The following is a 25355-nucleotide window of genomic DNA, read 5'->3' as shown; positions in this document are numbered from 1 at the left end:
TATATCACAAAATTCGTATCAACTGGACCTAAAAGCTACAGCTATAAACTTGAAAATAATCAGACAATTATATAACTTAAAGGAATAACTCTTACCAGGGAAAATTCAGAAATCATACATTTCGATTCTTTTAAACAAATGATTTTTGTGCCAAATACCGAGTTTAAGGTGAAAATTCCCTTTAACGTAATAAAAGATAAGTACAAAATGCTTTTACGTGTTGGCAACTTAAGTAAAACTTTCAAAAAGACTTTTTGTAAACGTGTGCTACAAGAGAATATTTCTAGTGTACCCTACGGCTATTTAGAATGTGAAAATGGTGAAATGTAAAATAAAGTTGTCTTTTAATTATAAATCTAAAAAACATGTATAAAAAACTTGCAAAACAGGTGTCATTTAACAACATAGTTATCGTAAATGAAATCTCTTCCGAAAATCGAGTAAATACTTTATTTTTAAATAACCTAAGATTTAAACTTTTAACTTCCAAAATTGAATTTTTACTAAAAAACGGGAATTAATAATTTTTTTGGTGAAGCAGATATTATGATTTTATTTTTTATTCAAAAATGTTATTTTTGTATGTTATTATGAAGTTTATATAACTGGTGAAGGGATAGTTTTGATAAGAAACATATTATACTTTTAATAAAATAATTTTTTAAATTTAAAAATGTGTTTGTTTATTTTTACATATATTCTATAAATCAGTCAATTTACTAACAAAATATGTAGTATGTTGTCTTTGTTTAAACAGTAATGTCTTATATAAAATTTCTCTCACCGTTTCGAATGATGGTGTCAGGACCTACCATGTCGGGCAAATCAGCATGGGCGAACTCACTAATTAGATGGAGGAATGAATTAATTGATAAACCTCCTATTAAAATTATTTATTGTTATTCGGTTTGGCAATCAGGTTACCACGATTTATCTCAGTTTTTAACCGATATAGAGTTTATTCAAGGACTTCCTCCAATGGACAGCGAGTTCTGGGAATCAAATAGAAATTCTTTACTTATTATTGATGACTTAGCAGAAGAGCTTTACAAAAATGATCAAATTGCTAATTTGGTTACCGTAGACAGTCATCATTATGAAATTTCAGTCGTATTAATCTCACAAACCCTATTTCCTCGAGGCAAACAATCTCGTTTAATCTCTCTTAATATGTCATATCTAAATCTGTTTAAATCTCCTCGAGATCTAAGTCAAATCCAATATCTGGCCAATCAAATATCTCCAAATAATACAAAAATAATTAAAATGGCCTACGATATGGCTACTAGAGAACCTTACAATTCACTATTTATAGACACATCTGTAACCACTCCAGATAGCTTACGATTAAGATCGTACACATTTAATCAAATCGGACCACAAATGGTAGTTTTTTCCAATAATAAATAATTTACTATATTATTAGCAAGTTCATTAAAGAAAATGGCACCAAAAAAGACAGTACGTAAAAAAACTACTCCTATTGCAAATCCCTCTGACAGGTTTAAAACACACTATCCATATTTAAATTTATTGTATAAATCTAAAGGAGGGATACGTAAAAATTTATTAGTTTACAGTTCTCCAACGCAATTAAAAGCCTTACAGACCGTTTGCAAAAACTTGAAAGGGGGTGGAATTATATTATCTAAAGCCAAAAAAACAACTTTCTAAATATAAAAAAACAATACGGTTCTTAGCCAGTCCGAAAATTTCGCAAAAAAAGAAGCGTGCTCTAATAATTCAGAAAGGTACGGGATTCTTCATACCGGCTTTATTGTTCCTTTAATTGCCAATTTAATCAATAAAAGATAAAATGAAAAAAATTATTTTAGATCCCGCATCGAGTGTCGGACAAATATCTCAAAATAAACAGCTTGTTTCTCCCCAGGAAACATATTACAACTTATTAGATAATGAGTTGCAAAATATATTATCTTCTAATTTAAACAGTCGTTCCAAATTACGAGAATTTTTAAAAATACTGAGCGAGGCCCGAGAAATGAGAAAAGCGATTCCGGTACCTAAAGTTGAAATTACAAACTTTCAAGCACCCGTACCTGTTGCTCTATTAAATTCCCCGTTCACCTCGCAAATTTATTCGCCCTTCAAAACGCCCGAGGGAGTTAACGCTGGCGACGCTGTGGAGCTGCGTTTAAATACTATGACACGCAAAATGAAAGACTATCTCAGCGAGAGAGAAAATGAACAAACTAGGAAATTCCCGAGTTTTTTAAAGACTGTAGAATCTTGGAAAAGGAAAGCATCTACGCCGATTGTTAAGCATTAAAAGACAATTACTGATGATAGAATGCACAAACGATTAAATCGAAAAAATGAAATATTTGAAGAATACTTAGAAAATACCGATATTGGAAGTCAATTAAGCAAGGAAGATGATTGGGATCGAGAGCTATCTTTGGAGGAGGGTGCTGTTGGTGGCGTTCCAATATCACCGCAAAAAAAATTAAAATTACCATCCCCTAAAAAATCGCCAAGGCCTAAAAGACAGACCCGCCCTCCTTCTCGTTGGCAAGAATAATAAAAATGTGTAAAAATAATTATGTGTGAAATAAATAAACATTTTTTTTATTTTAAACAAATCGATTTATTTTGTTTCCACTCTTTCATCAAAAGAATACATATATTCAACAACGCTAAACTATCATTTCTTTTTAAATCGAAATTATACAATTCGTTAATTATTTTACTGTAAGAAATCCCCACACATCTCGAGGTTATAAAATAAATAACATGTGGTCCGCAGTTTTGGCTTTTATTTGATTGAAATTTATGAGTATTGAATTGAATACGCTTGCTATATCGCTCTAGCAAAAATCCATAGTCACGATGTGATCTTCCTAGAGAACAAAAAAAGTCAAGAGTGTTGCCCGATTTGTAAACAGCCGTCCAATGAGAGCCTGGAAGCGTATCAGGATCGGTGTTGATTACGAAACAATATGATTTTTTTTAATTGGAACTTTTGGTAATCTATTAGCGGGAAACACTCCGATAAATTTATCTCTCGAGCGGGGGTCACACTTAAGTATAGATTGGATTTGATTAGTGTTCATCTTTCACGTCACTGTCAAAATGCATAATTTCTCATATTGATCTTTTGTTAAGTTGATTCCCCTGATAGATGGTTTCAAACTCCCGTCTTCTTATCTAAGCTGTATTCGGGACTTCTTTTTTTAAATTTCATCGCGGATGTTACTATTGTTGCACTCACGCCAAATATTACAATCGCGAGACCCAGGAGAATGTGTACTTCACCCATGGTTAACAAAATGTTGAATAAAGACTTTAGCGCTCTACACTTGAATTTTAACTAATTCTTGAGCGTAAAACGCCCCTTTAATTATATTACCGGTTAAATCTTTCATAATATACATACAGGGATCTCTCGTAATTACTCTATGAATTTCAAATATTTCGGCTGTAAACGTTCCCTTGTATGCTTTATCAAATGTTGTTTTTGCAACGGCTAATCGAATCTTATCCCCAATTTTTAAATTTGGCTTTCCAATCATACTAAGTTTGCCATAGTTTTTTTCCCAAATTGCCGATTCATTGTTTTTATTGACATCTTTAGGGGCGATTCCCGTTGTTGAATGTTTTCGAGCGTTATAAGATTTTGCAATTAATGGTAGTTTATTAAGATACTGTAAATCGCCGGTCTTGGTAATTATTTTAAAAATTTTAGATTTTACCGTGCGAACGAGTCTCTCAACCATAGAAGCCTTTTTCTCAGAGTACGTGAGGTAATGGTGGATGTTATAACGCATTAAGAGAGCGCGAAATAGGGCGTTTCGAAATTCTGTCCCTGCGTAGGTACATAAATTAAGGGGTACCCGTTTTTTGAAAATCTCTCTAAAGGCCTTCACAATCTCGCTCGAGGTTTTATTTTTAATTGGCAGAATAAAAACGAATTTGCTTAAGATATCCTGAACTAATAACGTATAGCGGTAATTTTTATTAAAAGTTTGTAAAATAGGGAGGTCTAATAAATCGGCCATAAATGTCTCATCAATCGTCGTTACATATAATTTGTTACGTTTAAAATTTAACCTCCTAGCTTTGTGTTGTGTGTAGGTTGGTTGTTTACTGAGAAAATTTTTAATTTCTTTTTCCGAAATTTTGGGAAATTTTTTTCTTAAAGTAACACTGTCAGAATAACTGTATGGGCTTTCAACATCGTAATAAACTTTACTTAATTGTTTGTCTGTTTTTGACAACACCATCTTTAAATGTGTGAATAGAAATAATAAAAACAAACTATAGTAAAAGTTTTTATTTTAATAAATTAAATCACATTTTAAGTTTGACACATTTTGAACAATATCAAAATATAATTGACTTTCTACTATTAAGGGATCAAGACCAAATTCCTTTTGGAATCTTACAACAATATGATCGTAGTTTAATTGGGGGATAGCTATTAATATCATATTTTCCACTCGGTCTTCAAAATTTGTGCTAAATCCTAGTTTACAAGAGACATCGTGAGCAATCGAAGATTTACAATGCGGATTCTCACAATTTTCGGTAATTTCAAACATTTTATCCGTGAGCTCATGTACAATTATGTCACGCATAATATTTTTTGCCGACAAAATTAAATTAATCTCCTGATCAATTGTATGTTTACAATGTTTTAATCTTTTCCACCCTGCTTGGTTGAGATTAAAACCATAATTTGTTGAATAAAAAAGATGATACAAATGGTTTTTTCCTCTGGCACAAGCACGTACATCCACGAGTTTTTCCTTTTGCCCCTTGAAACAGTCGATTTTTATCTTTGAACCTTCAAGAGGAAGCCAGGTGTGAAAACTAGCAACTTGGTCTTCAAAAAAATCAGTTATTTCCTTTTCGAATGTGAATAGAGATTGCCAGGCTTCCAAATTCAGTTCAAATTCGGCGCAAGTGTCTAGTCGGTAAATTTTGATGGATGGATTTACATAACCTAGCACCGTTACTTCTTGTTTAGGAGAGAGACTGTGAGTTCGAGACATCTTTACCACTACGATTAGTTAAGGGGGAAGAAAACTTCATTACCATCCGTAAACTACCATTTCGTTGAATTGAGAGATTGTTAGAGTTTGCCGAGGAATCGTAAGTTAAATCAAACGCGAATAATGTATTACCGTTTTTATAATTTTCGTAATCAATACAATTACCAGAGTTATTTCCGATTAAATCCATTGCCGAGAATAGTGAATAATATGACCTAGTGTAGAGATTTTTATTAAAATCTGGAGTTAGAGCAGTTTCTGGTATATTCTGGTCGTCTAATAAAAGTTGTAAGAACGAGAGATTATTATGGTTAAATTGAAAGGGATTTTCTCGACTAGATCCATTGTAAGCTGAATTGTTTCCCATTCCAATTATTACACGATTTGGAATTTTACCTAAAAAAATATTTGACTTCACGAAATCGCTCGCGCCTGCTGAAATTGTCAGAGTTTTAACAACAGTTTGTGTTAGATCGTACAAAGCCCTCTGTTTGCGTAATATCGCATTATGTGCCAGCTGTAGATCTGGATTTACGAGAATATGTTTAGCAGTAAGAACCGCTTCTTCGATACATAATCTATATTGGACATTAACATCTTCTTGTGAAATAATTATGAATTCATCGGAATTTTTCAAGAGTCGAATTCTTAAATTCACTTTGTTTAAAAGAAATTTGTCTATTTTACAAGAATCTACATGAAGTCTTCCCATATATTCACAAAGTTTCGATCCAGCAATATCTTTACTTCTTTTTAAAATTCCATTGTTTTTTTTATCCTTATGAACATCGTTAAACGCTAGCGTTGGGTCGCAAAACCCGTCTTCGTAATAACCCTCGGCGGTTTTGTAAGATTGTTTGGCTCCCTTATCAAAATTTAAAACAGTTGCTAAATATGCTAAATATGGGTAGCAGTTGTTGCTAGATTGTACTAAAGTATCATTTATAAACACGTCTATTTGGCTAAAAATACAATGCAATGGAAGATTACATAGTGATACTTTTTTTTCGGCTGCTGGAATATCTATTAAAACACCGTTTTGTTCTTTTTTAACCCGAATTCGAATTTTAAGCATCAAGTTTGTCATGTCAATATAATAATCTCCCCCGGGGATAGAAAAATCAATCTGTGTAGCATTAGATAAGGGAGCTATAGGGAAATAGTCTACAAATTTATTCGCCTCAATATTACCATTAATCAGGGGTTCGTTAAAAAGTTCTAACTCTGAACACATAGATTCAAATTGAGGCATAATGCTTTAGTCAAGAAAATCGGTTTTTGTTCTCTTGCGTTTTCTTTGATTATTGCGTAATTTTGATTTGCGCTTCTTTACTCTCCGAGCTCCAGAGCCTTTCTGTGTATTTAATATGGTATCACCGAGACTATTTAAAAGATTTGTTCCAGCAATTTTACTATTTTTTTTTAACGACTCCTTAAAATTTTGACCCGCAACAACATCGTCCATAATTCTCTTCCCCATAACCAACCCTTGAATACCGAGTGATTTAGCTACGGGTCGAAAAAGAGGTGTTACAAATCTTGCTAAACTTTTAAAAATTGACCCAAATCCATGACCAGTCTGATATTGGCTTCCTCGAAAGACGTTATATCCGCGTCCTGTTTGTACATAATGATGATAATATCTTTCCATGATGAGCTTGTTTTAAGTGTACTTTAGACTAAGCATCCAGTCTTTTAAATATTAATTTAATAATAGTCTTGCCTGTTTTATATGGCAGGAGTTCACCGTAATCCGACCTTAAAGAAATTTCTATAGTTTGTATTTGATCGTAGAGAACTGGAAAATAGTCTAAAAAATGAAATCTTTCAACCTGTGCTCGATTTTTATTTTCGTTTAATTTGATAATTCTCAGTAGGGGTGTATTAGTGTGGCCTGTGATTAAAGGTTGTATAATATTTGTGTAGACATAAATTCCAGATATTCCGTGGTTGAGATCTGCGGGGTACATACCTATTTCGTTAAAAAGAGGCCTTTCAATTTGATTGTTTGAAAAACCTAACATTCGCCCGAGTTTGGGGTTATCTATTGGAAAGGTTAAAAAACTGTTTCCACCCAAACCTTTAACTGAAACTGTCGAATCTGAATTAAAATTAAACTCGAATTTAGCCCAACTCTGATGTGGCAATGATTGTTTCATCGCTAATAAAATATCATCAATAGTGTGGTACACACCAGTTGGAATTCGACAATGGAATTTGTCTACAATATTTAGTTTATTATTTTTACCATGTTCGTAATTGTGGAAATCAATATCACATTTTTGTCGTCGACTATTCTCAACTCTGTTTAAATCGTTTCGAAAAATTATAAAATTAGCCGTATTATCTAATTCTAATCTAATTTGAAGTGGGTCTAATGCTTTGCTTTTATAAACTGAGGATATATAATCTACTTTGTACTCAATTTGTAAGAGGTCTGCTAGAGGACCGAATATTTTAATTTCCAACCCACTCATTAACTCAATTTGAAAATAATAATTTCCATTTTCTTTGAAAATAAAAAATCCAGCCTTAAGTGAGATATGTGAATCAAAATATCTTTGAAGTTCATTCAAAATTTTGAAATGAACAGATAACGGTTTAAAATTCCCGCTTAAATCTTTATCAGACTCGTAATAGTTACGTTCAAACGTATAACTGTCATTTTCCCAGTTAGGGTGTTCAATTGGAAAATTTTTATTGTACCTAAAATCTATAACAGATTCTTCATCTGACATAAATTTTTCCTCATACACTCTTAAAGGATTTTGACTGCTAATTACACCATTTTGAAATTCTGGCGCGTTTATATTTGCTAATCTCCCCGTGAAGGCCATCTGTAGATCTTTAGGGAATGAAATTCTTAAGTAATGACCTCGATTTATTTCTTCTATTGCGTAACTAATTTCGTACCGATTCAAAGGGGGGAAGTTAGTCGCCTGTTGAATCTCGTTTTTTAATTGCCTATGCAAAGATAATGGGATAATATTTCCAAAATCATCTCTCTGACATTCAAATAAAAAAGGCTGTATAATTGATACAGAGTAGAAAGCCCAATCTTCCTGCTCAAATTGCGGTATTTTTGTAGTCTCAATACGTATGTCGATAAAATTGTTGCGCGAATTAAAAGTAATATTATTTAAATTATTTAACGGGCCAAATTTTTGAATACCCGTAAAATAAGTGTCTGTTGGAATTTTAAAAAGATCTGCTAATGGATTTTGAAATTTAATTTCCATCCCTACCGGTATTTCTAAATTAAAATATAAATTATCTTCATCATCGGAAGATATCGCTGTTTTTAATCCATCAAACTGTCTTGGTTTACATCGTTCTAATAAATCACGTATAATTAAGTGTAATGTGAACGGTTGAATTTCATTATTATATTGTCTTTCTCCCTCATATCTGTCCGCTTCAAAAACAATCGCGTAATTATTCCATTGTATTTGTTTAATAACAGGCTGAGATGGTGGATTAACTGGTATTGAGAGAGAACTTGGTAAATTATTTTCTTCGGAAGGATTTAAAACTTTTGGTTGGTTGACGACTTCATTAATATTTGGAATTAAAGGTTCTGTTGGTAAAATGTTGTTTAGATTTTCTTCTGGTTTCAAATTTGGCTTTTCTTCTAAATTTGTTTTGGTTCAAGTTTTGGTTTTTCCTCTTGTTTCACTTCTAGCTTTAGTTTCGGTTTCTTGTTAATTTTCTGTTTTTTCTCCTGGGTTGTGATTGTATTTCTTCCACTGGAATTTGTCGTGGTAAATATTTTTGTTGATATTTATTCACAACTAACGCGTTTTTAATTCGTACTTCGATAAAATTTGTTGCGTAAGTTAAAGAAATAGTTTTGGCGTGATTCGAGAGAGGATAATTAGAAAGATAATCACTGTCGACAAAATCATTTTCTCGAAATTCCAGAACAGATGCTAGGGGCGATGCTTGAGGTATTCTTATTTGCACATCTTTTTGTAACTGTATTTTTAATTTTGAACTGTTTTCGTTTTCATCAACTTTTACCGTATTTATTTGTATTTTTCCTTTAAGTGTTTGATTGGCCTCAATAGTTTTAGCAAACTCGTTGAGTATATTATTTTGAAGAGATGTTGGAATATTATTCTTATTTCGGTCTAGATCACCCTCGTAACGTTTGGGTGGAATTTCAATTTTAATATAATCCCATTGATTTTATTCGGGTGAAATAACACCTGACACGTGCCCTACTTGGAAATGCGAATACTCATTTGTTATATTCGAATAAGTTTCAGGAAGAATTATTTCTGCTAATGCACAAGACCATTTTTCATTGTTAAAATTTAATGGTTTTGATAATTGAACTTTAAAGCTAGAAGGCGTATTTTCCGGGTAAATATCGGGTGATGCGTTCGAAGGTAGAAATACTACGAAACTTGTCATCTTTATAATGACAGTTTCAGTTGGGCGACATCTCGTTTTATACTAATAAAAGATTTAGCGTGATAGATCGAAAGGATTGGGATTTGAACTTGAGACTGTTTGAATAACGTCCTGCAACGCTACCGATCTACCACGCTAAACCTTAACATGAAAGAGTTAAAATATCTATTTTTACGTAGGAAAAATAAAAACAATATATTTATTAGAAAATCAGCTTTATTCACATATTTTCAATAATTTGACAAGTTTGTTCAAGATTTTCCAAAACCTCAATGGGTGTTTCAACTTGATTAAGAGTTAAAATTTGATTATTTTTACAATATTCTTGAAAAAAATAATAGCTTCCATCTGCTCATCAGATGGCATGACAAAGTCCGGTGGAAATACAACATTAGATTTCATTGTTGAATTTAAAGTTTCTTCGGACTTAATACCAGTTGTCTTTTTTTTACGATGAATTTTCTTTGGAGTTCCAGTACCATTAACAAACTCGTTTAACCATTCTTGATGTTTTACGTTAAACTCGTTCAAATAATCAATAATTTGGTCGTCTAATATTTCTTCTTTGGTTGTATATTCTGGTTTCTTTGAATGAAGACAATCGCAAACATCAATACGAATTTGATTTTTATAACTACTCGATAAGTGATCCATTAAGTGTTGCTTAAAAATTGTCTTGTCAAGACATTGTTCTTGACAAATCTAGCATTTAACACTAAAGTTTAAATTATCAAAGAAATTAAAAGCGTGTTTGCGACATGTCTCATTATAATAACAAGGATTCTCGGTAGGCGATTTGCATTTAATTTCTGGTTTCCCCATAAATAACTTCATTTTTTTATCCTTTAAAGAGCTCGAGACGTCTTACGCTTACACATATCCTTTGACTTTTAAATGTAAAAACAATTATTATTTATAGAAATAGTTATTATCGCAAGTTTAGACTCGTTTATTAGCTGTTTAAAGTACTTTGGGTGGGGCCAAAACCGCCAAGGGTATAAAGCGAAGGTCGCGAATACGTTTCCCCATCTCGCAAATAACTAATTAGCATTTTAAACGGCGAAAAAACGAAAAAAATGACACCAAAAGTAAATAAGTGAAAGTATTTGGTGGGGTTACATATTACCGCCGATATCTCGGTTCGACCTTGTCCGATCGTGACCAAACTTGTTGGGAGTATAGACCGAGGCTTAGTGGTTGTGGACAGGCGTCGAGGTCAAGGATCATCTTCAAGGTGAAATTTGAGATTGAAAATTAAAATATTTTTTCAATTTTTCCAAGGACAAAAATTTTGTTTTTGGAAAATATTTTGGGGGTGTCTTGGGGGGTGTTATGGCGGCCATCTTGGATTTACATGTTCATATTTAGTCCATCTCTACTGATGTTCCATTGAAACTTCTATCCCTGCTTATGATGATGCCACCAAACAGGGCGAGTAGATATCAGAGTCCAGCAGCCAAGACGAGTCACCCAGAGCCGTTGACAACTCGAAAACCGGGCCATCCAGAGCCGGTGACATCCCGAGAGACGAGACATCTAGATCGCGCCTCCGCTGCAGTCTTCGGAAGATCATCGCAGATAAGGAAGACCTTTTCGACTGGTGTGCATGTGCAGAAGACGTTTTTCCTTGACCCCAGTGTCGAACGATCTCGAAGGACAGGACCTGTGGCTTCGGTGGGCACGTCTCGGGATGCATCGACGGATCTGGATGTCTCGTCTCTCGGGATGTCACCGGCGCTGGATGGCTCGTCTTTCGAGTTGTCAACGGCTCAGGGAGATTTTAATTTAAAATCTGCAAAACCGAATGTATGTATTATTGTTCACTACTATGTTAATGGACGGGAAAAGACTGAAATTTAAACTAGTTTTAAATTGAGAATTTTTAAAAATCGGACATTAGTTGCCCCTCTCAGCCAAATTGTAGGGAGGGTCATTGACCAATGCCCCAATCCGGTTCTTACACCCCTGTTTGCGACTCAAAGACCAACGCGTTGCTGTTTTTGATGTTTTAAGATTTTCTTTCCCCCTTTCGTGATAGATTTCTATACCTTTTTTAAGTATACGCCTCTCGGGCCCCCTACCATTTGGTAAGTCCGCGGGCTCCTATGCTGAAGTCTACTGCACTTTATGGTCAACTAGCTGGGAATCTCGGCCGGGCCCCAGCTACTCCCAGTGATCGTATATTTGGTAAAACCAATTTAAAAGCATTGCATCACCATAAAAAGTCTAATACTATACAAGACCCAGTTAGACCTGTAGAATGCTTCAGAAGTTCAAACCCTATATACTTCTATAAGAAACCCCAGCTGACTCTCTCTTTTTAACGCCTCGTACCTTTCTATATCCGTGTACTCCTATAAGGAGCCACATGAACCTTTTTACGAACCCCAGTTATTCCCCCATGGGCCCTTTATTGCTGAGACCCGGGGATTTGTACATTCATGTTTAATATTTCCGTATGGAAAGTCTTGTGCGTTTTCGCGCGAGCTCAATGAAACCAAAAATCTGCGCTTGCTCTCTAACAAGATCACGTGACCTCTCCTATTTTATAGAAAGACCAGAGAATTAAGCCTCACTTTGGGATCCCCCAATTCCCTGACACCCCCCTTTAATTTATGGGATTTAAAAAAATTAATTTATGGGATTTTTTGAAATTTTTTTTTAAATTTTATTTTTAAATTTTTTTTTCAACTTTTTTTATGACGTTTCAAACTATGGGACTTTTTTTCATGGACTCGATTTACGGGATTTTTTTAAGACGTACTATGGGACTTTTTCGTGCACTCAATTTACAGGATTTTATTTTTTATGGACGCAATTTACGTCTGTTCCCGGGTAACTAACGCCAACGTATTAGACTTATGGCATTTTGTATACGATGTAAGCTTGACCGAACTATGATATGTGAAATAAGAATTTGATTTTAAAAAAGTTATTCATTTTTTATTGTCGATAGTACACTAAATATGGCAGTTGCGTAAAACATACAAAGAAAAGATTATAAGTTTGTAGCGTGCAAGTTAAATTCCGTCGTTCGATTAAATTATTAAATTCTTGAATGACGTGAAATGGATTTCCATAGTTACCGAATTTGCGGAGTATATCCTCTATAACCTCGGTGTTATCAATCCCGAAATTTAATTCTTCGAAATCGTCATTTTCGGAATTACCAGTCATTCGCTTAATATGTTGTTTAAGAATTTCGTACATGGCCTCGATACACGGTTTCTGTTTTTCACGTTCGATAAAGTGGTTATTGGCGGCGTGAATACAGGCTTTTAAAGATGCAATTTCTTGTTCACCCAGTTGGAATTCTTCTTTGTTACCGTATGGTTTGTAGGCTAGAAAAGTCAGGCGACGACTTCGTACGTTTTTCCAAAGGCCTTGTCTAGTTCCAGCGAATATTTGTCTTTAACCTCTTTTTTCGTGTGGGATTCGACGAGATTCCAGTTATCGTACAAGCGTTTCCACGCAGCGGGTCGCATACCGAATGTGGAATGAAACGTAACATCGTTGTAGAAACAAATTTCGATGTCTTCTCCTTTGAGGCCGAAACCTAGAGTAGAATTCACACCTAGTTTCCACTTGTAGTTAATTTTTCTATGGAAGGCGGTGGTTCCATCGGCTTTTCGTTTTCCTACTTCGTCAGACATCTTGCTGGTTGAAAATCTCAAGTGGCAATGACGGAGCGTCGCTCTCATATCGTGGCGTTTTACTCGGAACTGGTGAAAGAGGGGGAGAATATTCTTGCCCAAGCAAGTTCGAAAAGGGGCCTCTAGCTTCGTGTTACATCGTGGGCGGGGGGTTTATTGAAATGTGTTGCTATATTGCATCATAAAATATTAGAGTTTAAATAACGTGCCAGCCGTTACACGTGGCGCCATCTACGTGGTTAAGGCGGAGTTAATATGGAGTTAATGCTGAGTTTAAAAAAAATAGGGGGTAGATGTAGAGTGGTTGATTTGGCTTTAGGTGGACCTGTAACGAGAAGATTTTTAGTGAAATGTTTTATACTTACCGTCGCCGGGAATCGAACCATGGACCGTTGAATCTGGAGTATGACACTCTTGACGTTCAGCCACCTACCCCCTAAGAGCTAACGAGCAAACGACCGATTTGAACAATATGTTTTCTGTTGGGGAGTTAAAAAATTTAGATTACTTGGAGGGGGGTTTGTTATTTTTTTTTTAAAAAGAGCGGGATGAAACTGGTCTCAACCGGATATTTTTTATTCAGATGTTCTACGTGTTTTTTTAATACGGGCTCTAAAACTAAACTAGTGATGTGGATACGAAATTTAAAATGTAATTTGTTAAGTAAATGATAATTTATTGTCTTCGTATTCAATAAAAAAAATTACCGGTATTTCGTCGAATTTAACTTGTTTCTTCATCAGAATATAGTACAAAATCCTTTCGATTGTCTTTCCTTTTGCTCCTTTTCCAAACCCTGAATTAAATCGGTAACATAGCAATATACCAGCGCTTTTTCGTTCGTGCTGGAATATGGAGTTTGATTTGATGATACTTGATTTGATGGTGATTGATTCGACGATGCAGGAGTTGCAGGTGAATCGACGACGTCTCCATCGCTATCAATGTAAACGTCTTGAAAAACAGGGGAGCAGGGTACATTACCGCAATCAAACTTTGTATTAGAGATGAATCTACATCTAGGATAATGTTTAGCGTGTTCTTCGCGAGGACGATCGTGCTTCTCCCAAGCTAGTAATTCACCACCACAATAGAAGCATTTCACGCAATCTTTATGATTGGTGTAGAAAAAACCGGCAGATATAAATTCCTCCACTGGTATAAACTTTACCGGGAATCCTGCCGTAAAAGTTCTTTTCCGTGCTAGCTCGAAACGCATCGGTCCCAAGTTGAACGGGTCATCGGGTTTCTTTTTGCGATGCATGGGAATATTGTTAGTATTTTCATCGTTAACAAATTTACAAGCCGGGTAGCTAGCAATATGAACGAGTAATGGCACATCGCCCTTCGTCCATCCTTCAACTAAACCATTGCAAGAAAAACACATTACATAATCTCTATGTCCGGTGTAAAAAAACCCGGCTTTTGCTAACTCAGCTTTATTTAAAAACGTTGCCGGAAACTTATAGTTGAAACTCTCTACCCTATTTCTCTCGAAATTCATTTTTCTAGGAGCTATAGAGATAGCACTTCTTACGCATACGTATTCGACTGACTGCTAAAATGTTTTCTACGTCTTAGAGAAAGAAACCCCCCCCCCCCACCTCTTAAAGAGGCCTCTTTTTTTTGAAAGGCAAGAAATTAAAACATTTGAGAAATATAATTTTTGTCCCGTTTATAATGCTAAACGGAGAGACCTTTTTATCCACTTTCAGAATAGATCTAAAAACAAATTGCAGATCGTAACATTTGGCCGCGTGCGCTAGTAAATAAATCGTTTTTATATCGGCTAGTGTCTGTAGGTATTCTACGAATCGGTTCACTACGCCTTCGCCTAAAAAGATTCGCTGCCGAGAGCTATACCGAACACACACGGCGCAAACGTAGCTCGAATCTTTCTCATCGATACATTATCCGCAGACCATTTGCGAAACCAGTAGAAACGGCTCATGCTCGTATGCCATAGTGTTGTTCTTGCTGCGTTTGTTTTGAATACTCTCGATATCATAAAATATAAATATATATTTCGGCTTTTGAAATGTCCCCCTGGCTCTCGGAATTGCCACGTCGGTATGAGATTCCTTTATAGGCTGGACGTAGCAAAGATGAGGGTAGGGGTTGTAAGCTTTGCAAATAACGTAGTAGACTTCGTAACATTGATGTAAAGTATTATTATACCGGTAATCCAAGTATTTGTGACATTTTTTGCAAAACATTATTTTAGCGCAAAGAGGTTCGCTAGTGGACGTGGACTGCAAGTGGGCGTCGAAGCAATCCTGACCACGGAACGATCGCAAACATTGTGGGCACGGAATTAAGTCACCCTGACAATTTATAGCCCGGCAACATAATTTACAATAAACAGCGCAGGAATGCCGTGATTTTTTATCGAATCCCACTAAGCAAATGGGGCACGAATAGTTAGTACTGAAAAAGGGGGTTAATTTTGATATAACATCGTAATGGTTATTTTCACATATCAAATAAAGCGGGTTACCAGGGTTCCCATCTTCCCCCTTAAAGAGGACTTCGGGTTTGTCGTTTCTTATTTCGAAGACAATTATTTGAAAATCGGAAAGAATAAATTGAAACTGCACTAGGCTATTATAGCTCCCGCACTCTTGCCTAAGAACACCCGCTTCCTGGCATAATGATTCAGCCCTGGTCGTTTGATGAACCGAGTTGGTCTTATAAATGTTTTTATATTCGTTATAAAAGTTCTTGACGCCCGGATTTTGCGTTACTTTGAGTTTAGCCATCGCGACTACGAGCGCTCGTGCTAGACATAATTTATCTCTATTTTTAATCGAAATGAAACAACGTTTATCGCGAATATATCGAACGTGTTGTTTCAAGCCGCGATTTCTTAGGCGGGCCCCACCGTGGGGTAATCGGACAACGTTCAGAGTGAAAAAAACGGGAGCGCCCCAGAAATCTTCTTTCTCATCTTCGTAAATCTCCCCGTCTAAAAGGTCGTATACGCTACCGGGCTCAAGTTGGGACTTTTTACGGAAAGAAATTTCCAAGACTTTACTCGGAAACGCTTCTGACGTACAAGTTATTTGAACCTGGTCGTCGTCCATTAATTGCTCGAAAATGTACGTAACAAATTGCGTTATACCTAACTCTACGTCACCAACGAAACGCACCGTGAGATATCTACCCGTGAAATTAAATTTTGGATATGCTTTCTCACCATCGTCTATGATTTCAAATTGAGCTGGTAATTCCAGCTGCACAACATCATCGTTTACGGCAATACCACCACCATGTTGGGGCTGCTGCTGCGCCGGTTGTGATGGTGTATGATTCGAACTATCACTAGATATACTTTCATTAGAGCCTGAAGAACTACTAGGCGAGGTAATCGAATTTTCAAACATAGCGGACAGTATGAGAGATGGTGTTGAACCCCTTACGGCCCGTACGGATTGAGAATTATCATCCTCATCAGGGTATACAGTTGATGCGGGTGAGCCCTGAATACTAACAGGCTGAGACGCGTTATGGTCCATATAAACATTGTTACACGCGTTTATACTAACGAATTCGCTTATTGATAATGTATCGGCGTTAGATGTGAAACCAGTATCATGTCCTGACCACCTTGTTTCCCGTTATTTGGCGAACCTATAGGCTCTAACCGAATTGATTTGCTTCCCGGAGATGTATCATTGCTAGAACCTGTATCAGACTCGTTTGATTTAACGTTAAAATCCTCCATCTTTCTCTTTCGACCGATAGATGGCGATAGGCTCTCCGTAAACGAGTTTAAAAATTCAAAGTCCTCCGGAGCGCTCGTAGACAACTTTGAAATTTTTTCTTCTTCGCTCCTAGCCGAGTTATTTTCCAGTTTTATTCTCTCTACCGCGTTGGATTCTAGTCGCGTATTATCAGGCGTAACTACCCCGTGTCGCGATAAGTCCGACTCGCTCGTGTCAAAAATATCGCGAGCGGGCTTTCTCTTTCGGTCGATAGATGGCGATAGGCTCTCCGTAAACGAGTTTAAAATTTCCAAGCTCTCCGGAGCGCTCGTAGAGAATTTTGAAGTTTCCTCTTCGCTCCTGGCCGGGTTATTTTCCAGATTTATTCTCTCTCCCGCGTTGGATTCTAGTCGCGTATTATCAGGCGTGAGTACGCCGTGTCGCGATAAGTCCGACTCGCTCGTGTCAAAAATATCGCGAGCGGGCTTTCTCTTTCGGTCGATAGATGGCGATAGGCTCTCCGTAAACGAGTTTAAAATTTCCAAGCTCTCCGGAGCGCTCGTAGAGAATTTTGAAGTTTCCTCTTCGCTCCTGGCCGGGTTATTTTCCAGATTTATTCTCTCTCCCGCGTTGGATTCTAGTCGCGTATTATCAGGCGTGAGTACGCCGTGTCGCGATAAGTCTGACTCGCTCGTGTCAGATATTTCGCGAGCGGGTGTCAACCAGTTATGGTCTGAAAACGGGAATTGATCAATAGAATAAATTCCGTTGGAATCGTCCGGGGCGAGGCGTGGACTCATATCCTTGTTAATATCAGTGTTGTATAAGGTTGGTAACTCAAAATCATTGGCAAGCAAATCTAAACCCGGGCTGTTATGTTGTTCGTTCCTAGCGTTTGATTCCGCGAAATAATCAGCCGTGTTATAATCAACTGGTAATTCAAAATCATCTCCCAATTCAGATAAACTATCATTCCTGTCCCGACATTGTATTTCGAATTCGGGTGTTAAAGCGTAGGTCGGGGTGTTTTGAATTAAATTATTTAACTCGCTACGATTATTGCATTTAAAAGGTGTTAGAGGGATCTGGCCAAGGTACGCAATTGGTCAAATCATCGTAACAACCAGTTAGAGACGCCAGATTAAAATAGAAATTGTACAAATAAAATAAAGTATCGCAAATCTGCTAAGAGCTGTTCTGCCGACATTCTAGTACTTTTTTTTCTGGAACAAATTAGAAAAGTTTAAGACTCTTGGAACTCTAGTTTCCAAGTGATGGTTGCCATGATTTTGGCTGGCCTTTTTATCCCCAAACGCGTCCTGGGCCTGTTAATGCAAATTCTCAAAAAAAAAATCACATATGGCGTATGAAATATAGCACGTGTCATTCTTGTCTATATTTTATGAGTCATTTTAGGCCTATGTATGTTTTTTTTCGCATTATGTTTTTGAAACTAAATACTTATGATTTTTTTTAGGCTAGCACAAGATACAGTGTAAATAGTGTCTTGATACTATTTTCCTCGACAATTCTAGCGTGGGAATGATTTCCTCACTGACTCGCAGGGGCCCCCTAGGAATTTTGTCCTTTCCAATGAACTTAAATAATTTTGGTTTTAGGCTTGTATATAAGCAAATGTCGGGGGGAAGTTACTCAGAGAACATCTTGACTAAATAATGTTTCGTAAACAACTTTTCCATGGGAAAAAATGGTTTTGCCAAAATTCTACGGCCCTCATTTAACTTTACCATCGCAATTATATTGCGTATAATAAACGCCAGAGAAATAGGCCTGGCCAAGGATAAGCAAGATTATAGAGCGATTTTATAGATAACCAGAATAAGGTCTCACCTTTTTTATAGATAAGCAAAATTATGGAGCGATTTTTATAGAGCCACCGAATTTATAGATCCAAAATTATGGAGCGATTTTCATAGACTCACCGAATTTATAGATCCAAAATTATGGAGCCCTCTAACTTCACCTCATTTTATGGATACCTCCACTTACCTATCTTTTTTACCTAAAATGTATTGGAAAAAAATAACGAGACGAATATTATACTAAATCATTTTTTATTACACTTTTCTGTACATGTTTTAATAAAATAGGCTGTAAAATATTATTAAGTAGGGAGATTCTTCTTTTAAAATGGAAATTATTTAATAAGGAATAGTTAGTTCGATCTTCTACATCGAGGAAAAAGAAAGTTACGGGAACGAGGTCAAATTTTACGCGATGTTGAGCATGAATGATTTTAAAAAGACGTTCCCGCAATAATAGTTTTTTGCAAATTTGCAATCGGGAAATAGTCTCCCGTGTTCCAGAAAGGCATCGTCTTCCGCACCCCAATCTCCGATCTCACCACCGCAGAAAAAACACTTCACGTAGTCCGTAAAGTTTGTGTAGAAAAAACCCGCGTTGGTGAGTTCCATGTGGCACGGCTTCTCTAGCGGGAAACTGGTGAAAGTCTTCAACCGCTCGTCCGCATACCTCATAGGGCCTAGTTGGGCATCGTAGGTCTCCTGTAGCTTCGCGAACTCGAGCTTGGCGTACTCGCACTCGGGGAACAAGGCGGTGTGGCAATGTAAGGGGTTAGATCCCAGCTCCCAATCCCGCACCAGACCGTCGCACCAGAAGCAGATAGTGATATCCTTATGTCCTACGAAGAAGAAGCCCGCCTGAGCCAGTTCGAGAGTGTCCATATATTCCACCGGGAACTTTTTAAAACTAGCGACTCGTTTCGCCAGGGTATTCATTTTTTTTTAGAGGAAGTTAAAAATTTAGTCTGACACCTTCGTAAACTAGCGATCGAATGATTCCTACCGAACTAAAATCCAGGGAGAAATCTCTAACTAGGGGGGGAGAGACCCCGAATGAAGGAATTTCTCAAACCGTAAGAAAGTTGGGGAAAAGAGAGATTCACGCGGCCTCCGAAACCTATTATCCAATTGTGCAAAAATGTTTGGTTTCCAGTCGTTTCCGTTTTTCACCCTCTAAAATGTCAACCACCTCTTTTAAAAAACAGTATACTATGGCTTTCTCGGCAGTCGAAGAATAAGGTGGCTGGTTAGTTTCTACAATATCCTCGTCAGCAATAAAATGAGCTACGTTTCCACATTCTTCCCCTAATAGAAATTTACAATGGGGGGAATATTTCCTATGCTCACCGAAAGGACTATCGCCTTTTTCCCAAGCCATAAGTTCACCCTCACACGCGAAGCATTTAACGGAATCTTTATAATTTAAATAATAAAACCCAGCCCGAGCTAAGGCTCTACCATCTACGATATTAACAGGGAATCCCTTGTTAAACGAACGAATTCTCTCAAGCTCATGGCGCATAGGAATTAGCTCCGTCTCATCCGTCTGCTCTTTATCGTCTATCGGCAGTGTTAGGACGGGGACATTCCCCGTATTCTCGTCATTTACGAATTTACATAAGCGATTGTGCTCGATATGTTTCAGCAACGGGACGTCATTAGTCATCCACCCCTTGACGACCCTCTCGCAAGAGAAGCACATGACGTTATCAGTGTGCCCGGTGTAGAAAAAACCAGCTTTCGCTAGCTCCCTCGCGTTTAAAAACTTACATGGAAACCCTCTGAAACTAGCGATTCTGTTTTTCTCAAAATTCATCTTAAGAAAAAAAGCGTCTACCTCTTACTTCTCCGACTTCAGGAATGACCCAGGGAATGAGCCGGTACTAGACGACTAAAAAAAACCTCGACTTTCTCTTTCCCCCACCCTTCCTTACGAGTTTAGACGTGTATGTTGAAAAATAAAACAAATTCGAACGAAACATTTATTAACGCAAAGGAAGATATTACAAAAAATGATAACACTGAATATAAGAAAAATGATACGAAATGAAAATACGCGCGCGAATTGAGAAAATTACGTAATGGTTTTTTAAAAATAATTAATTGTTTTTTTATAAAGAAAAGTTTTAAAAGAATACTTCGTCTTCCTCGAAGAGCGGCGAGGGAGCCGTCTGGTGATGGGTCTCCAACCACTTGGCAAAGCGGCAGGCCTTCTCCCGCGCACAGAGAAGCGTCGGGCTCCCTCGACGATGAAACCGACACCGATAGTTCTGGTCGATGCTGATGTCCTTGGCCTTGGGGCAACCGATTTCCCCGAGTTCGATCACCTCTTGGGGGATGAGTTTCCTGAGGACGTGACATTTCTCCTCTCCCTTGCAGTAAACGAATTCGGAGTCCTCGGTTAAGGCCTTGAGCCGATGTTGTAGCTCGATGTAAGGGGTATCGCCGTGGTTCCAGAGGTAACCGTTGATATGGGTAAAGACCCATTGATTTTGCCGGGCTACGTGGTGAGAAAGACCGCTACCGTGGTACGGAGGTTTAACGAATAAACTTTTAACTAGGGGAAACTCCCCGACGAACGCGACGGCAACTTCTTTAACGACCGGTTCGTATTTCGCGCCGAGTAAGAATTCAAAATCGACAAATACCAGCGGTCTTTCCATGATGTTTCTGTTGGCTGATACCCCCTCTGACTCAAGGTAAGTTAAATCCGCTTCTTAAATAGGGTCTCCACGCGATTGTCATTACTCCATTGGTTCCTCGTGAACCTATCAGCGAAGGAGGTCAAACTCCGCCCCCTATAGCGATGTTCCAGATAGAGCACGCAGTATTGTCCGCAAACTTTGCTTCCCACGGCCTGTAGACGACGTCTATTGTAGAGTATTTTCGAGGAATGTTTTCTCAGGAACTTTTTTATCGTGGGGAGGGTCACCGGACGACCCGCTGAGTCAAAGTACCCGGCCCTCCTGAAAGCGTCTAGGTAAATAGCTACCCAATGAGTCCCGGGCCCATCGTGAGGATCGAGGTTAACGACCAGGGAGGCGGGGAAGGAAGGGATATATTCGGGGAGTCTATCGGAAGCAAAGGCACCTTGATACCCGGGTAAATGCCCGAGGATCTCGTTTATTTCTAACGTGTTCATTTTAATAATCAATCACCACGTTGCGGTCTTTGTCTATCTGCATTAAACTATGGAATTCCCCGTAAATAACGACCGAAACCGATTCAGTGAGCGGGGTTTCGAATCCCAACTCGATACGTAACTGTCCCCGTCTTACGGGGTTCCAATGAGAGTTGTCACTCGCGGAAAGATCAGGCGTGATATCAAAGGCATATAGAGTATAACCCCTCGGATATTCTGAGTGCGATATACTATTCCCATCATCTTTAAAATGTATATTAGTCCCCGTAAACAAGGTGTAATATTCACGGGCAAATTGATTCTGGGAAAACTTGGGCTGGAGAGGTTTGCTCGGAACCGCGTCCGAATCAACGTAGAGAGATAAGAAATTTAACCCGAATGGTTGAAAGTTATAAGGATTTTTATGAAAATCGCCCGCGCAAGCCGTATGCGAGACTAGGCCGATAATAACGCGTTGAGGGAGCGGTCCCAGCCACACATTGTCGAGACTTGTATTTGAAACGCCGGTGAGCAGTACGTGGCTTTTCACTTCGGTTCGGGTAAAGGGGTACTTCGCTGTGGCGCCTAAGAGAGCGTTTTCGTGAGCCAGAATGATTTGAGGACTTATCTTGCATTTCCGTATTTCCAAAGTAGCGTCCGTTATAGCGATCTTAAAATTCCCCACGTTTAAGGAGGGGTCTCCCATAAGGACAAAGGCCGTTTTACTCCTAGAAAGTCGAACTTTAATTTCCACCCCGCTTAGAAGGTATTTCGGAATGTTGAAAAGGTCGGCGTATATTGCCCCTACTAAGGAAATTTCCTTTGAATCCTTAATAGCTGCTTGACGAATCTTGCTCCCCGAGTTGGTAATTATATCGTCAAACTTTCCGGCAGCGTCTTTGGCGTAGAGACACGAAGTCAGGTGAGAAGTTTTAGCCTCGCCGGAATAGTTCAAGAGCGATTCTAAATAGGCTCGGTGTGAATATCGACTTGCCGAGGGCGTGATTAAATTGTCGTTCAAGTAAATTTCAATTTGATCGAAGAGACTATGCATTAGGTTATTACAAGTTGATAATTTAACGTCGGGGTCTAAATTAGCCCCATTCTCCCGCGTTACTTTACATTTAACGTGAAGGAGACTCATCGCGAGATCAGTATACTCCGGGCTTTTAGGGATACAAAATTCAATTTGGGAATCATCTCGTAGCGTAGAGATCGGTCGATAGAAAGTTGGAGTCGCGCTTTCGACGCTAGTTTGCACGGAGGTGACCGAGAACAGGTCCAATTCCGATTTCAAGGCTTCAACTTTGTACATTTTGGTTCTTTTTTAGTTGAGGGAAAAAATGTCACGAACGTGTTTCGTGGACTTCCGACGAGCTACTGCCCCGATTCTGCGTTTAACGGTCCTTTTTCTAGTTTTCCTCCTGCTCGTTGTTTTCTTCTTCTTGCTTCTCGTTTTAGTTCTCCTACGCTTTCTCCGCCCCGAACCGCTTTGTCCGGTTATCCCTTCTAGAGCTTCACCGAAACGTTTCCTCGCCGAAGATTTTATATTTTCCCCCGCAACGGCGTCATTGAGAATTTTACTGCCGACCCCCAACGCTTGTTTTCCTATATACTTCGCCCCTCTAACTAAAAGAGGGGAGGCCCAGCGGAAGAGCCCCGAGAACAGACTTCCGAGACCGTGCCCTTTCTGATAAGCCGCTCCTTGATAGAAATTAGACCCCCCAGTTTGCGCTTGATTAAGATAATAGTTTCTATAGGGACAGGACCCCCGCGCGTCGAGGACATCAGGCTTAGGCATCTTGTTTCCGTAGATGTAGTTTAACCGTCAGAGACCCGAAGGCAAATGGCACCGGTTTCCCCTGAGGGTTCATTATATGTACTTGGATCGTGTCGAAATAGCGTTTGGAGACTCGCACGTAATGAGGCACGTCATATATTTTCCCGACGTTATCCCCGAAGGAGCCTTCTACGGGGACAATCCTAACGAGAGGAACGAGAGTGTCACCCACCATTTGATCTTCGACGATATTAGTGTAAACGTAAAGTTGAGGGGGATTTGAAAGCCTATAAGGGCCGGCCTAGCGCCCCGGTAACCCCTTTCCAAAGATTGAATCCCGGGATCGAAGCCCAATGTCATGGCTAGACCAAAATAAAATTGCACTAGTACGTTATGACGAAAGGGGCTTATTCGAACTCGGCGAGTGATCTCGTTATATTGAAGAGACGTCTTCATATCTTTAATAATTTCGTTTATTATCTTAATTAAATGTTCGATGGAAGAATAGTATCCTATGGGTACCCTATAAACGTGGGAGGTCCCCCTGGGTCTTCTAGGCTGAGTCGCGCATTCGGCGATCTGAGCTTCACCCGTAAGAGTTTCTCCGTTTTTGGCGACATCGAAAATCTGCTCCGTTTTTTTCCCTTTCGGATTTTTTTTCCCCGGCGTGGTAATTTTAAGTGTTATTCCCAAAGTAGGTTGATCGGCTTGAGGCGGCTCTAGGTTTTTTTCGATGCTAGTCTCCGGTTCATTTTGCTTGACTTCGATTGGAGCCGGGTTACATTCGACAGGAGGGATTTCGTCGACAACCATGAAAACGATAGTGTTTTGTCCCTCGAGGACGTTGAAGAACGCGCTAGTGTAATTTATCTCAGCTAGCCCGCACTCCCAAGACCCCCCCCAATTCGACAGGTTTCGGTAACGCGGAGGTATAGGAGGCCATCGTATTGTCGGCGTAAACCCGCATGCTAGCGTTTGAAGGTAATGTCAGATACATCTTTTTTCTTGACCCACGAGTTCGCGTTCGACGGATATCCTACAAAACTGACAAAGTATTCGACCTGATTTTTGCGTTTCCGAGACTTGAGAATTTTATCGATCTTGTATAGTCGAGGTTTAGCGACTAATTGCAGTTCTTCCTGATAGTAACGCCCCTTTATTGCCTCCCCCGTTAAATCTTCGATCGTGTAAAGGGGCGGGTCTAAATTTACGAGGCGGGTGATTTTAAAGACTTCCTTTGACCAAGTACCGGGGTAGGCTTTATCAAATACCCCCCTGTATTTGCTGATACGACAAAAGTCACCGACTTTAAGTTTAGGTTGACGCCGGCTTTTCACGGGGATTTCCTTGTAAATTGTTTTAAAAACTTTCAGAATATTATCCGGTTTCACGTCTAGAGGCGTCATTTTTATCGTGGCATGTTTAGTGGTATTGTAGCTATGAATTAAATCAGGGAGGACGTCCAAGTATCGATAGGTGTTATTAGCGGTGAAATATTTATACATTTTAGCCTTTAGCGTACGATTTAGTCGCTCGACCATACACGCTTTGATTGTATCGTTTTCGCTAGTAAAGAATTTATCAGGATTTCCTTAAAAGAAAAAAAGTTATTTTTTCCCCGTGAACTCCCCCCCTTTATCGGTTTGAACTTTAAGAGGCGTGAGATCCTCGATATTTTCTCGGTCGCGGCGATTACGTCTTCGGCTTTCTTACTTTTTAAAGGGACTGCCCACGCGCGTCGCGAGAATGTATCGATACATACTAGTAGGTAATTAAAGCCGGAATTGTGTTCGGAAATGTCTCTCATGTCCGCCAAGTCCATTTGAAACTGGTCGCCAATATT

At 38.4% G+C, this 25355-nt stretch overlaps 1 protein-coding gene across 1 annotated transcript; it reads right to left on the bottom strand.

Moving 5' to 3' along the window:
- Nucleotides 1–21754: 21754 nt before the first annotated feature.
- LOC149926315 (uncharacterized protein F54H12.2-like) lies at nucleotides 21755–23047 on the bottom strand. Its single transcript, XM_090157662.1, has one exon. It carries the CDS (start codon nucleotides 23045–23047, stop codon nucleotides 21755–21757), a length of 1293 nt encoding a protein of 430 aa, XP_090013788.1.
- Between the last annotated feature and the right edge of the window lie 2308 nt (nucleotides 23048–25355).

Source organism: Leiobunum rupestre, chromosome 9 (genome assembly GCF_980474605.1).
Source record: "Leiobunum rupestre chromosome 9, qqLeiRupe1.1.hap1, whole genome shotgun sequence".
Taxonomy (NCBI): Eukaryota; Metazoa; Arthropoda; class Arachnida; order Opiliones; family Sclerosomatidae; genus Leiobunum; species Leiobunum rupestre.
This window is presented reverse-complemented; position numbering and strand designations above follow the sequence as displayed.